This window comes from Electrona antarctica, assembly GCF_951216825.1.
Source record: "Electrona antarctica genome assembly, chromosome: 21".
NCBI classification, from domain to species: Eukaryota; Metazoa; Chordata; class Actinopteri; order Myctophiformes; family Myctophidae; genus Electrona; species Electrona antarctica.
Genome location: NC_136802.1, coordinates 29,349,164 through 29,364,847, shown reverse-complemented (window position 1 = coordinate 29,364,847; position 15,684 = coordinate 29,349,164). Strand labels below are relative to the sequence as shown.

At 43.2% G+C, this 15,684-nt stretch overlaps 1 protein-coding gene across 3 annotated transcripts in view; it reads right to left on the bottom strand.

The window, feature by feature from the left end:
• Nucleotides 1-322: 322 nt before the first annotated feature.
• rcor2 (REST corepressor 2) overlaps nucleotides 323-15,684 on the bottom strand; it is a 16,978-nt gene continuing 1,616 nt past the window's right edge. The window contains exons 2-15 of one of the 3 annotated variants that reach the window (XM_079491766.1): nucleotides 12,948-13,055; nucleotides 11,742-11,870; nucleotides 10,662-10,718; nucleotides 7,981-8,061; nucleotides 7,727-7,779; nucleotides 7,435-7,596; nucleotides 7,205-7,335; nucleotides 5,731-5,809; nucleotides 5,114-5,359; nucleotides 4,902-4,979; nucleotides 4,418-4,475; nucleotides 3,787-3,854; nucleotides 2,332-2,499; nucleotides 323-780 (exon numbers count right to left, since the gene is read on the bottom strand). In XM_079491766.1, the coding sequence (XP_079347892.1) occupies nucleotides 346-780; nucleotides 2,332-2,499; nucleotides 3,787-3,854; nucleotides 4,418-4,475; nucleotides 4,902-4,979; nucleotides 5,114-5,359; nucleotides 5,731-5,809; nucleotides 7,205-7,335; nucleotides 7,435-7,596; nucleotides 7,727-7,779; nucleotides 7,981-8,061; nucleotides 10,662-10,718; nucleotides 11,742-11,870; nucleotides 12,948-13,055 (1,853 nt within the window). In that variant the 3' untranslated portion in view covers nucleotides 323-345. The remainder of the gene's footprint in view (nucleotides 781-2,331; nucleotides 2,500-3,786; nucleotides 3,855-4,417; nucleotides 4,476-4,901; nucleotides 4,980-5,113; nucleotides 5,360-5,730; nucleotides 5,810-7,204; nucleotides 7,336-7,434; nucleotides 7,597-7,726; nucleotides 7,780-7,980; nucleotides 8,062-10,661; nucleotides 10,719-11,741; nucleotides 11,871-12,947; nucleotides 13,056-15,684) is intronic. The other 2 variants (XM_079491767.1, XM_079491768.1) reach the window with 2 other exon arrangements.

Below are 15,684 nucleotides of genomic sequence, written 5' to 3'. Positions count from 1 at the left end.
GACCCTTACGGCGGGTATAAACTCTCAGAGTTAAATATTCACTGAGGGTTTTTGCAGCAGTGTGTGTGGACTTGGAGGTAGGTGTCTGTCTGTACTGTAGGTTTTAGGGTTAAATCTGGGGGGTTCGACCCGGATGCCTGTATCATGAGAAACAACCGGGCTGCTTAGAAGGACAGGTTTACGTAGTACCTGGGGAATGACTGTGTGTGTGTGTGTGTGTGTGTGTGCGTGCGCGCATGCATGCTGGTGTGAATTTATTTACACATACATAATACTTATGCATGCATGGATGTGTCCCTTTTGTTTTTGTGTGTGTGTGTGCGTGCGTGTGTGAGAGAGAGAGAGTCAGTGAGAGTTTGGCTGCTCCACTTTAAGCCCCACCAGGGACGGGGGAGGTGCTTTGCTGGCAGCGGGAGCAGTAGCGGAGGTGGAGTTGTTTGGGGGAGAAGCCCGGGAGCTGGAGCTCCCTGCTGCTGCCCCCTGGCCCGAGGAGGTAGAGGAGGAGGGGGAGGAGGAGGAGGGGGTCACGGCGGGCCGGATCAGCGGAGGAGGCGGGTGGTTGTGGGGAGGCCTGTTGTGGACGGGCCGCGTCTGGAGCGGGGGCGGCTGCCGCAGGAGGCTGGGGGGAGCCGAGGGAGGCGCCGGGCGGAGCAGCGGCGGCGGTTGCGAGAGGGAGGGAGGCGTCAGGGCCGAGGAGGAGGGAGGCGGGGAGGAGGAGGAGCCACCGCTGTGGTTGCCGTTGGAGGAGTCTTCGTCCGCGGGGGAGTCCTCCATCTTGACCTGAGGAGGAACACAACATAGGTTCACATTCACAACCTCCGCCTGTAGAGGGCGCTTTAACCATAGACATAAAAAAGGTAGACGCCTCTTTGAGGCTTTGAGGCACGTGTCTCTGTTGAAGGCAAACATTTGCAGAGATTCTTTTGCGAAAGCATAGCGGAATAAATGCATCAAACATGCGCGATGCGAATGCATGTGCAGACAGAAAGTCCCACTACCTGCTCTCTCTCAGTGAGTGCAGTCATATTCCTCCTCCCCCACCAACCACATACAGGCAGTGCATCCAGGGGGTGCACTACAGTTATTTGACACGAATGCAAAGCCACAACAAAACACATTGTCACAGAACATCAGAAACAAACGCAAACACGCGAGGTTGTGACACACAAACATACTAAAATCATAATCAGACTAATATGGGGGGGGGGGGGGGAACACAATGGAGACAGCGCTTCTTTCACCTGACAAATATCACTATGTGATGATCATTTCTTGTTTTTATATCTATGGCTTTAACCACATGAGCCCTAGTGTCCCTATTGTGGGCATGTCATACTCATAATAGGCGACCATTCGGCAAACATTTGTCGAAAATAGCCGCTGCGGTGTGTTGTGAGCTTGTAGATTGTCTATTTTCGGAGAAGAGATTTGGTGTAGAGGGGGGAAAAGGAGGGGACCAAGTACAGACCACTGGGGCGGACCCTGGACTTCCGAGGAACAGGGTCGTCATCAGACATGAGCTTAGAACACCAAAAACAAGAGAATTGCGGCTAAGCTGATAATATATCGATATTTTGATATGAGAGCAGATATCATCTCAGGATTTTGGATTGAGATTGTACAACTTTTCGATGTGTAATGTATGTATAAGCCTTCAAGCACAATGTTGAGAAGCAGCTGCAAGTAGACAACCAAGGCTCTAGAGCTGAGGACAGGGCTTTGTCTGCTGTGCGGACGACAACGACTATGTTTGGAGGAAGATGGAAGAGAACAAGTGCAGACAGGAAAGACCTCACACCGATATTGGGGCAACAGAATAGACCAACAGGTGTGTGCTTACTGGGTTAAAAATGGGACATGAAACCTGGCAAAAAGCAAAACTCAAAAGTTATCTGCCTCTGAGCAGCAGTATAAAATATAGAAGAGATACCCCTCAAAATGTAGGCGTGCACTCACAACTAGGCTAGTCAAATTAAATGTACTGGACAGCCTAGTTTATATAAAAAATGAGTCACAGAGCTGTTTTTTGTTTTTAGAAACAACTTTACAGGAGAAAGCTATGGTGCTAAAGTCACTCTACTAGACAACAGAGCCACGTGACAAATGGCAATAACGATATTTATTCTTTTCTCAATAAAGTGCACATTAACGTGCCATCGATAGCTAATGATTGGACAGGGAGGACATAAGCCGTTATTAGATGCTACAACGTTTAGCTTAAGGTCGATAACTACCCAGTACATTCTAGGGGCATTTGGAGGATTCCGACACCTCAGTACTGGCATTTCTGTTATTGCACTCCCTCACTCGGGCTTGAACCTCAATGCTCACCTCATCCTCCTCGGCTCCTCCTGCTTGCGTGGCTCCTCCCTGCAGCTCCTCCATGCTCCTCCTGTGGTCTCTCTGCTCGCGGCTGCTGGCCACCTGCTCGGCCGCCCACTCCCTCAGTACCTCGTCCAGGTTGAAGCGACGCCTGTAGCTCACAAAGAACGAACTGACCTGGATCGCATATAAAGGAGAGATGGTTTTCAGTGGAGGAGAGGACAGTATAGAGAGAGATCATTTGCACTCCCGAGAGTCTTTAAGGGGAACAGCCATGCAGTGAAAGTTCTGTCTGAGCTTTGAAAAGAATGACCACTTTTAAATGGTGAGACGACTAGCCATTCTACAAGCTCACAATGTGTCGCATTGTAATCGTCAGCGTTATTGTAATCCCTCTGTGTTAACAGCGTGGAAATACCAAGTGAAAGTAATGAAGAGAGAGCGAAAATGTTGAATACACTTTTTCTACAGTGCATATCTTATTTACACCAACCATGTTATGAAGGATTTTTACTGCTTGGGGCCAAGTATTTTTAAAGACAAAGACGGTTCCAATGGCAATTTTTTGAAATGGTTAATAATTAATTGTCTTTTACCTTTCAACAAATGATTTTTTTTTTAAATCAGTTGCATCTCAGCAAGTGGTGTAAGTAAATTGTTTTCAGTCTACCAATTTAGTCATTATGCATTGTCAATTTCCCTGTGTAGTCCCTGTGACAACCACGTGTCTCCTCCGATACACGTGGAATTACCTGCAGTGACAAAGAATCCCCCCTCCCACCCAGCTTCCTACCTTCAATCACAGCCAGTGGTATTCATCGCAATACCAGGCCAAGCGAGATGCACTGTGGAGGATTCAAACCCCAGTCTCTAGTGTACACGGGCAACAACTTTATACCCCTGCGCTACCTGGATACCAGATTTAACCCATTTTGACCTGAGGTCAGATTCTAAAAATGTCTTCTACATCCTGACAGTTTTCTGAAAAAGCTATGTTTCTATGTCAGTCGTTCTGCTATTTTTCAATAGCTAAAGCATAACATAATGCTAACACCAAAAGGGGTTCCCGCCCAAAATGGGTTAACAACCCCTGTGCTACCTGGATACCAGATTTCACAAGAACTTTATGCCCCTGCGCTACCTGGATACCAGATTTAACTGTATTAGAAAGCCAACTGTGTTCATGATTTACGCTCGCTGGAGAAAGAAAGAATGACACGGAAATGAATCAAACTGGCTTTTTTTATGGACTTAATGGCTTTGGATTTAATGGCGATGGTTTTTCAAAGTACAGACATGAGATGGTACTTTCCGCTATTAAAAAATTCACTGTGTGACTGTTCCCTTTGATACGTCACGGGTTCGAACGTGGTGCTGTTGACATTTAGTCTCTTTCGTCTTGCATCTCTGCCGTGTACCGTACAACAGAAATATACACAGTTTCAAAAGGAAGAGGACAATCACCTGAGCCGTCGTTTTGGTCCCAATCACCTCAGCGATGGCTACAAAGTCTTTACCATAGCGACGAATGGCTGGAGAGAGAGCAGAGGAGGGGAAGAGAAGAGAGCAGAAACGGCTTACTTCAAGTTGGTTCTCTGCAGACCCAAAGTAATTTGATCCATTGTCATTTGATACAATTAAAATAATAATAATAATTAATTTGAGTTTTACATTCTAATTAGGTATGTCCCGATACACTTTTTATGATCTCGATCCGATCCCGATACCACAATTTCTGTGTTAGCCGATACCGAATACCGATACCAGTGTTGTGATCTCGTGTTGTGTTTATAGCTATCTAGCTATATATATATATCTCGTGTTGTGTTTATAGCAGCCTCCTCACTCATATGTGCACTTGCAGTTTGGGCAACTCGAAAACAAACTCCAACATTTTATTTACCTGCCATAGTGTCAACCCTGTTTCGGATCGGTGGTTAGACTGGCATTTTCGCCGATACCGATATGAACCGATATGACAAATAAGGGCCGATACCGATACAGTATCGGGACATCTCTAATTCTAATGTATTCATTCAGGTATTTAGATCTTCACAATATAGTCTACAAGAGGGGGGGGGGGGGGGGGGCTCACCCTGCACAGCCAGTAGCTGCTCCTCTGTCGTCCAACGAGAGTTCATCTTCGGGACGGGCTGTGGAGTGATAGAAAAGAGTGAAGGAGAGAGAGAGAGCAGGAAGAGACAGTGGTAGAAAGAGGGTAAGTAACACTCTTAAGGTATTTTCAGATGGCCAGCAACTGATGTGCCTAGTAATTCATTTTCAATGAGGCCTGCGTTTTTTGTTTTGTTCGAGTGGAGAAGTTGAGGGCCGACAACGCAAGCGTATTTTCGTGCGCTCCCATGAAATTGCCGCGTGCAGTGCGTGCTCGCTTTGTGCACACGCCCGCGACTGACTAGACCTGTATTGTGTAATTTATGTTGCGCTTTTCTTTTCCACAACGGGAGTAGTCGTTGATCCAGGTGACAACATTTGCGTCACACGCAGGATTAAGGAACATAATGGAAGAAGACCGAAATGAGGCGGTGGTAGAGAGAGAGAGAAGTAGAAGTGTGTATCACCTCGCTCGGTTTGAATGACTCGATGCCTTCGAACAGGCCATGTTTCAAACTGCTGTTGTTCTGCTTGATGCTCTGGACCTGAGAGAAACGGACAGACAGACAGAAAAAAAGAGAACTTCAGTGTCTAAAATATTGACATAAGCGTCAACTCCTGCTAAATACGTCAGGTACATTTGTACAATTATGACAACAAGTGGGTCTCATAGACCAACCTGTCTCTTGAGGGACACCAAGTGTGTGTCCAGCTGTCTCACAGACAGCACCCCAGTGTCATGGGAGGAGGACAGGGCCATGATGTCCTGCTGCTCCAGGTGCATGCCTTTGGGGGGCCGACGCCGGGCCCTCAGGGGGTGGTGCCGGTACTGGGCTCCGATGCTCTCCTTCTTGATGGGGCCAGAGGAGCGGCCCGCGGGGGGGGCCTTCTCAGGGGCTGCGCTGCCGGAAGACTGCTTCACCGTCTGCGTGGAGAGGGGACAGTCGCACACGATATAGCCTTTTAGCGGTTTAAATACGCAAGCACTAGCACGCATGGAGCGTTTCTTTTTGAGGGCTGCTAGCCCCTCCTATGTCCAGCTTTGAGGGTTTTTGTCCTAACACAAACATTGAATGCCATTGACAATGAATGGCCAGCTTTGAGTGTTTGTGCAAACGCAAACATTGAATGCCATTGACAATGGTTGTGTAAACACAAACACTGCGTAAACACAAACATTGAAGACAAAAGTGAGGACGCAAATTGTGATTGGCCAGAATGAGATGATGTATGATGATAAGAGTGCCCCTCACTTCACACAGGTGTGTTTTTTTTCTTCTTTTCAACGCGTCTCACCTGTCTAACCTCTCTCTTGGCGTCGATCTCAAAGTCGCTGTCGCTGCCAGGGTCTCCTGCCTCCTCGATTTCATCATTACTGAGAGAGAGAGAGAGTCATTTCAGTCCGTCACAAAGTCCATTGTTGTCTATTTTCTAGTTTGCTCAAACGATGAAGGAGTACACGCTTGTTCAAAGGTTTCAAATAACTGCTCTAGTGGCCTCTAGAGGCTAAAGTGCGTAATGTTTTGTACAAGGTTGCACAAATCCCTCCATGTTCTTGCCATTTCCACCCATGCACCTAGCAAGAGTAATATTAGGTGAATCAATATAAGGTTTAACCCCCAAAAAATTGATACAAAAGGTTTTTCAATGGATTGGCATGCTAAATAACATACTAAAAGTCTACCAAAATCCACTCCCCAGAAGGCAGTCATTTTCAAGATTGCGTCCCAGACGTAGTTTAAAATGGCCATATATCAAATGGGAAAACATTTTCAAAGTACTTTTCAACTTATTCTAGTACCTCTGGACATGCTTAAGAACATACTACAAATTCATTTCCAAGATGGCGTTAAAAATGGCAGGCTTATAAAGCTTATAAACGGCTATACTGTATATCTCAATTAAAAAGAAATTATACAAAAGAGTTTTCACTTGATTCTTGTACCTGTAGACATGCTTATGAACATACAAAATATTTAGGAAAATACACCTTTGTTGAAAAGTACTTTGAAAATGTTTTCCCATTTGATATATGGCCATTTTAAACTCTGTCTGGGACGCAATCTTGAAAATGACGGCTTTCTGGAGAGTAGATTTTGGTAGACTTTTAGTATGTTATTTAGCATGCCCAATACTACCAGAATCCATTGAAAAACCTTTTGTATCAATTTTTTGGGGGTTATGGGATATTTCTTCCTAAATTGACTCACCTATATCTACAATTAAGTACATGATACGTCTATGTGCAATATGTAATATATACAATACATGTGCAGTATAACTTGTGCAAAATTATTGCTATTATTTCTAATTGATCTGTGCAAACAGATATACATAAATGCCATATCTCATCGCAGCACGTACACTGTATGCTGTCCGTATTGATCACACATGGTTGGCTTTTAACCCATTTGGGTGTTTTAAGCATTATGTTATACTTTAGCTATTGACAAATAGCAGATCTACAAGCTCATAGCGCGGCACAAGCTTGTAGGTCTGCTATTTTTTTTAAATTGTGAAAATGTGGCGCAAATTTGGAATATATATTCTTTCAGAGCGAACATTTTTAACTCAAATCTTTGCTTCTGGGGGCGGGGGGGTCCCTGGAACAACATATTTTGAGATGGGGGTCGGAAGCCAATTACATATAATTGTGGGGGTCCTTGACATGAAAATGTTTGAGAACGACTGACACAGAAACATTTGTAGAATCGTTCTCAGTTCTAAATGGGTGAACAGGAGGCAGAGGGTTGCATGTCCCGTCCTGTACCTGTACCTGTCGTCTTTCTCTCTCTTGTTGAGCAGCCTCCTGGCCTGTCTGTCCATGACCGACGTCCTGGTCCGAGTCTTCTTCCAGCCGTAGTAGTACTTCACCAGGCTGGAGATCAGCTTGTCAGGAAGCTACGCAAACACACAGCAGATTCTGGTGAGTGCGCTCAACACAGAGACAAACAATAGCTGATGTACAAGCTTGTGTGTACGCGTACGTGCGTGTCTCACCATCTGCTGGATGCGGTGGAAGCTCTTTCCATGGAAGCTGAAGGCCTGTTCAAACAGCACCTTGTCCTCCACAGTCCACTCCTCGGGGAAGGGGGTGAAATTAGCCAGGTCAGCCAGCGAACGCTCCACGTCATGCTTGTGCCACAGCAACATGCCCAGGGCCTGGATGTGTGTGTGAGTGAGTGAGAGAGTCAGAGAGACATTAGTTGGAGAAAATCTGTATTTTTAAAGTGATTGCTTTGGACTTTAGAAATAGGTGAAATTAAATGAGATGGCGGGGAGTCTTCTATACCTGTTCCATGTTGTAACCATGCTTCTCTTTGGCCATCAAAATGTATTCATCCACTGGGAGGAGAAAGAAAGAGAGCGAAAGAATGAGAAAGAGAGAGAGGGACAGAGAGCGAGAGAGAGAGTCATAAAACCAGAATAATTTAATTGCATTTCTCCAGCCGGTTCTTTCAAGGTCAAGTTACTAAGTGCACAACACTGAATGAAAGGTGTGTGTGCGTGCAATGTGCATGTTTGTGCGTGTGTGTGTACACTTACGCATGGCGTCAGAGACCTGGCTGTCGGGTCGCCACACCAGCATACTCCTCTGGTCCTTCTCATTGTAGCGGGCTGGACTGTCTGCTCAGAGAGAGAAACACACACACATTGTAGCGGGCTGGACTGTCTGCTCACAGAGAGAAACACACACACAAAGATTTTTTTCCAGAGACTCAAATAGCTGTGATTCTCTCTCTCCCACTCTCACTCTCATAGTACCCTACTTTATTCCCTCCTCATCTGTCCCTACAAACAACTTATTTATACTTCCTCTCTATTCTTCAACTGTGCCAGTTTTAACTGAGAATATATTTATTTTTAAATGGTATGCCTTTATTGCACAAACTGTTTTGACCCTCACACCCGAAAAATACCCTGTATGACAATAACATTTGAACTAGTACAAACTAAACCCTCCAAAAAGGTAAAACAATTAAATTAAAGTAAAACACAAAACTAACTTTAAAAACAAATTAAAACAGGAGTATGAAGTAGACGCACAGTCCACTAGCTACTAGCTATATCATCATTAATTCAGACCATGCGCAACTTCTCCTTCAGGTGGCCTTCCCAAACTCTGAGCTTGCTAGAAGGCACTGGAGATTAGATCCACTGCTACTATCGGATGAGAGCTCTCTTACATAATATCTGCAAAGATAAATACCTTTTTAAGTACAAATGTAACTCCAAAGGTCTCCAGTAACACCGTTTGAGAGGCCATGAAGGCATGCTTGCTGTATATTTAAGAAGTGCTTGCTGTATATTTAAGAAGTGTTCAGTGTCTCCTGGTGGAGACAATGAACCTTACTCGTAAAATTCTAATCTTAGGCATAGGCTATATGCCAATTCTCCATCACCAAGATTAAACTCAGTAAGACTGTGTAAAACTTACTGAGTTTAATCTCCTGTCCTCTCACCAAGCTGAATTTCAATTGCTTAAGAATAGAAGTCACTTTTGTGAACACAGTGAAAAAGCCTGGAATTTTTGATTGGTCATTGAATCAAGTGGTATAAGAGCAGAAGATCTCAATTCTGGCATATGCAATTATGCACAGACAATGGGGAAATTGCATCAGACCAGAAAGCCTTTTTAATCAGTTATAATATTTATTCTTCTGACTGCGTGCCTGATTCAAATGCCATGTCAAGTTTTTGGGGGATAAATGAAACATTCCCTCCCTTGACTTGCATGTCAAATTTGAGGCGCTAATTACCCAGGAAGAGAACTATGCTGCCATATACATACAGGAAAGTGCATATAAGTCAATGTAATTCTTAAATTTAAAATTCTTGCAAAGATCCTGGCCTACAGAGACATTTTATATGCGGGGGAAAGAAATTAATCCGAATATATTATGATGCGGATGCGGATGTGGAGAAGGAAACGCTTAATGGAGTTAAATATCTTCGTGGTGATAAAATAGATACAATTGAATTTGGTCCAGTTTTCAAATCCTCCAAATTATTTTAGCTTCTGTGCCAACAAATGGTCTTTATACACAATATTTTGAACTATACCGTGGTATTAGGCAGAGGTCCCCTTTGAGTCCAAATCTACATCTCCTATCTCCTTGCCAGCAACCCTCACTTTATTAGAACATTTCAGCTGGTTTTCAGGGTATAAAGTGAACCATGTTTGTTAGTCATCATGTCGATTGTCAAGAAGATTGGTGACTAAATCCAAATTTTGCTAATGGTTCCTGTATCCCGATGACTCAATAAAGGTACATTTGAAATAAAAAAAATAAAAATCACACCTGTGTGAACTGAGTGCAAATCCACATTGAGTGGTGTTAACCACATTAAACCCTGGTGTCTCTATTTTGGTCATGTCACATGCTTGTCCTCTGAGAAAGACAATAACCGAGGAACAAGACGGTGTTTGTCATTGTTGGCTCTACTTAATAAAAAAATCACACCCGTGTGAACTGAGTGGTGTAAGGTTTTATATAGCATGATCAGCTGTGGTCTGACGTAATGTCTGACGTAATGAAATCACACAAAATATGTTAAGTAAAAAAAGCTATCATTTTTGATAAATGTATGTATCACACCCGGATGTGATTTCACAACTGGCTTTTTTTGCGCAGAGAAAATGACCACGGTTGCTACGGTCATCCAGTTCACCCGGGTGTGATTTAATTACGTCAGAAATTATTTTGAACATAGCAACCATGGTCATTTTTTTATGCACACAAAAGCCAGTTGTAGGAGTGGTTTACACCACTCAAAAACAATAGTAAAGACCCCACTGTCAAACAAAGGCACTAAATATGTGTACAGCAACAAATTATGGCAGAAAAAGGCAAATTACTACGTTTATGGAGGCCTATTTGATCTCTACGATGTTATTAAGCCTCTGTGTGTGGTTAAATTGCCAGCAATTCAGTTAAGTGGTGTTATAATGATGTCCTGTGACAAACCAGCTTATGACAGAACAAGATGCATGCATTGTTTCTATAGAGTCATTAGTGCTTTATTTAACAGGGAGGTGGTGTTGATTTTTACCTCCCTATAGCCCAGCTCAAACAGGTCCTAACACACCTCCCTTTCTCTTCCGCTCCCTCGCACCCTTGCATCCTGCTCAGCCCACCTTCGCCTCCCTCTCTCCATTCATCCTCCCCTCTGTTTGCTCCAGCTTATCTATTTGTTCCCCGTTATCGCTCACCCTCCCTCCATACCTGGTTTGAACTCTGGGATCTGGGCCTGGTAGTCTCCTCCCACTCGGATCATACTGTCTGCGGATACAGAGAGAGAGAGAGAGAAAGAGTGCAATTAGTGGCGAGAGCTGGAAAAGGAGTGCGGGTCATGAAAAGTATGGGGTGATGGAGGTGGAAGGAAGAGAGAAAAGAGGGGTGTACAGGGAGAATAATGAAAAGAACCCCACTATAATTAACACAGGGAGAGAGAAAGTAAATGTAACCAGCAGTAGAGATGAGCAAATTTGGGCATTTCCGATTTGGCCATTTCTGGTACTGCAGCTAACTAAAGCTGGGGCTAGATGAGCGAGCAAAGGCGGTTTCGACCAGTGGGCTCGACTCACGAGCGTGCACACTAGCTTGCACACGGGGACGTCGCATAGAGCCCCCAAACGTTAAACTTTCCCTACACGGAAGAAGGGGTAAAAAGGGAGTATGCGCTGGGTGAGCAACTCCATACTGGGTGAATGGGCGGGGATAACTGGTTACCTCTCTATTATATATATATATCCAAGCATTTTACAATAGCTTACATGTCTAATGATTGATTTATTCGTTGCAAGCTGTGTCAGGCACCTAAAATAGCAGATCTACAAGCTTGCAACACATAGCTAGTTGTAAATCAGCTATTTGAGGTTGCACGACACAAGCACAGAAGCACAGAAGTACTTATTTGACTTCTTTTCACAAATAGCCATCCAGGCCAAATACGTTTTTTTAACGGGACTTTTTTTTAAAAATCTTAAATCTAAAAAAAAATAGAACAAAGGCACTAAAGGCACTTCCGTTTTGAAGGGCCTTTTATGTAGATATAGCACTATATAGTATATGCATAGTTTAATTTTATAGATATTCCAATGTTATGTTCTTAGCTTACGTATGATTCATGATAACTATTCTTTATGTATATGATGTTTTTGTTCTTGCTTAATGTAAATCGCTCTGGATTAAGTGCCTAAATTGTAAATTGCTATGGGTAAGGGCCTATGAATTTGACATGAATATTCTCGATCATAGAGTGTGTGTGTGTGTGTGTGAGTGCGTGCGTGTAAACCTGCATACCATGAGCATGCTCTTCATCACTGCTCTCCTCCTCGGAGTGCAGTGGCTGGCTGTTGCCATTGGTTATGTTCTTGGCTCTGCTTCTGGACAGGACACCGCCCCCAGAGCGCTCCATTACGGAGGGCATGGCTGAAACACACACACACACACATTAACACACAAACAAAAAAAGGCCCTTATACACAAATCAGTGCACATGATAAGGTATGTTCCCCAACTACATGTTAGTATCGTTTTGTCGCTGACTTGAGTGTGGTTAAGACTTCCTTGTCTGGGGCGCCTGGTGGCCTAGTGGTCCAGACGCATGACAAATATAGGCTCTGGCCTGACAGTGCGTTGTGTGTTCGAGTCCCGTTCATGACGACCTTCGCTGCATGTCTCTCCCCTTCTCTCTCTCTCTCCCGCTTTCCTGTCTATCTTCACTTGAAACTATCAATAAAGGCAGAAAACCCTTACTTTTTGGTTGGAATGTTATACTTCCATTTCAATGCCTAGAAAATCTGATTCACCTTAAAAGGTACATTCAGTGATTTCACTTAATTCAACTATCACTTATTTTTTCTTATTTTTTGGATAATCCTCCCTACTATAAAGTGTGCTGACCATATAAGGAGTTCCTCCCTGTCCCCAGTGAGCCCCTGGGGTCAAAATACCCTAGTTTCGGTTTGGGCTTTGGGTGGCAAAGCTTTCATCCAATCAGGATGAGAGGTGCCTTCCTCCAATCATGATCGAGTGTGGCTGGCATTGGTGCACGTGCTGTTGGTCTGTTGTACTTCCCCCACTGTAGAGCGTGTGCATGTGCACATCTTGTTACCGGGTGGACCGTTTTTTTCCCAAATCACCCACATCACTGAATGCTCCTTTAAATATAAAAAATTGCTAACACTGCTAACTTGGACACTTTCCAGTCATTATCCATGGAGCCATATTGATTTTTCAACTGCACTTCATTGAACTGTAGTCGACCCAATATGGGTTGATGACCACTCTGAGAATGTGCTTGAATTCATAGCATACCCTTGTAAATGTGTATACCCTTGTAAATGTGTGAGTTGTGGTCCAGCGAGACCTCCTCTGCTCTGAGCAACTCAAAGCCAGCAGCTGAGCTGTGCAAGAGAGGTCACACATATACAGGCACTTTCGATGCTCATCTCCGGCAGCTTGTTTAAACCCATTGAGGACGGGAACCCCGTTTTGTAACAATACCTTTCAGGGCCTTTTTGCTGACTCCGCCTCCTGCCGCATTGGTGAAAGAGGTGGTCTTTATGTCAGATCCTGTGTCTGGGGTGAGACATAACCTTTGACCTGACCTACCTAAATGTCTCAATTGAAGAGAGGGGAGACAAAATACAACCACCCCAGTTGTAGATGTTATATTGCATTAACAGATTGGACAAATTTACATTTTATTCATAAAAAACTTAAAGGGATAGTTCAGATTTTTTGAACTTAAGTTGTATGAAATACTTGCCATTAATATAGTGGTTGCAACTGTATTAATTGATTGCCCGAGTCCTGTGGTGGGAGTTCTGCTCTGGTTTTGGTGAAATATCAAGTAGTTCCGGTCATTTTGTGGGGGGCACTGGGGGCCACGCAGTAAAAGTAAATGAATCCACAAAACTAACGTCATTTGTATTGTTGACCTATTTCTAAAATATTAGTGCAACTTCCGTTCTTTTTTTTACCTCTATATCACACACGCCCAAAAAATAGTTCCATGTGATAGAGGGGTCAAAGTTGAACGAAAGTCGCGCTAATATTTTAGAAATAGGTCAACAATACAAATTACGTTCGTTTTGTGGATTCATTTACTTTTACTGCGTGGCCCCAGTGCCCCCCACAAAATGACCGGAATTACTTAATATTGACCAAAACCAGAGCAGAACTCCCACCATGGGACTCGGGCAATCAATTAATACAGTTGCAACCACTATATTAATGGCAAGTATTTCATACAACTTAAGTTAAAAAAATCTGAACTATCCCTTTAAAACAAGTTTCATGTTGAGGCTTCACCACTAATGGAACATCACACACTAGTTTATACCTTACTGCGTGACAGAATTGGGGTTGGCTCTCTTTTCAACAAAGTATTGGCATTACACATGACGGCTCGCACAAAAATGCTTGCTTTGGAACCCAAACTTATAAACAAGTATATATGATCCTGATTTCAACTATTAGCCATCAGCAACTCTCTCACTGCCAGTCCTTTAGTGAACAATGTAGACTCATATGGACTAGTCTGTCATCAAGATCTATTTACTCCAAGATACATTTGATTTAATGCCCTATGATATGTCTAAAGAGTCAAATTGCTTCTGACATGTAGTATTTGGTTATGCGATTTTAGTGTTCCTCAAAATACCAGTATCCTATTTTATCCTGGTATAACGCCAAAACCTGATACCACTATGAGTTCATCCACGCCAGGGGTGGGCAACTTTGTAGATGGAGAGGGCCACTATAGTTTCACACTCACTACAGAGGGCCACTATAGTTTCACACTCACTCCAGAGGGCCACTATAGTTTCACACTCACTCCAGAGGGCCACTATAGTTCCACACTCACTCCAGAGGGCCACACTGCATATACGGTTGTAGCAAAAATATCAGACTCACAAGCTCAAAACGTGTCGCACTGCGATGAGTTTTGAGCTTGTAGATCTGCTATTGAGCTTGTAGATCTGCTATATTTGAATTGAAATCCTGATTTCTTATAAATATTTTTTTTATATTGGAATCCTGACAAGTAACATTTATATTTAATTTCAAATGCATTGTTATCATTGTTAAATACTTTTAACTTCATGAACTTAAATGCATATACATTGGACATAAAAAAGACAACATTTTAATACTAGTCATTAAGCTACTAAGTTACGGTAGACTGAAGTAATTAAAGGGGGTCATGTTTGCATGTTTGGAATTGGAACAGCTGAAATCAATAATATATCAATCAGACAATCAGTATTCCGATAATAACCTGAGGGCCACATTAAAGTGAAGGTGAGGGCGGCATGTGGCCCCTGGGGTTAGTCAGAAAATGAGCATCTGGGCCTTACAGAACTCCTGTACGAAATGTTTTCTCAAGTTGTAGGCCTAGTTATCATATCAATATGCTGCCAGTTTGCATGTTTTTTTTTTCTGAGGTTTGAAATTCTGCACTGTAATTGCATTCTCTTTTTTATCTCTTTGAACGTAACTATTAACTATAATAACGCATGTTGTAAAGCACGTTATAATTAGACTACCTTGTAGTTGGAACTACAATCGCCTTACAGCCATGCACAATTGCACATCTTATCACATAAGCCTCTTAGATCAGTGTATCAAAACAATTAGACCTACCTACATAGTATATCAACATTAGCACAGTACTCTGTGCAACTGTGCCACAGCACCCCCCCACAAAATTGTCTTTTTTCCACCTAGGACACAGATAGTCGTGTTGTCTGTAGGCGGCACAATAGAACAGACGGTCATCTCAGGTCAGGAGCTCTAGATCTCTACTCTGGCTGGACTGCTGGTGCTCATTAAACATGATTACACACTGTCAGATCATCACAACACTGAACCAGCACACTGGCTGTGTCTATACACACGCGCACTGTCTGCATGCACGGACTCCCCAAAGAATGCAATCTTAAAAAGCAATTTATTACAAAACAACACCTGAATCCAACGTGTGAAGCAACCCCAGGCCAGTTCGGGCACTATTCGATAACATACCTATGCGCGTCTTCAATTTTACGCAACTTCAACGTCTAGATATCTACCGGGATTGTTTGTTAACGGTCACGAGTGGACAAAGAAGCCGTTTTCAACGTCCACTTTGAAAGTTATGCTGCTCGGGAGCCACTGCTAGAACAACAGCATAGATATACGGTACATACAAACTCATTTATTTTCCAAAACATCTATACATGTGAATAAATCAATA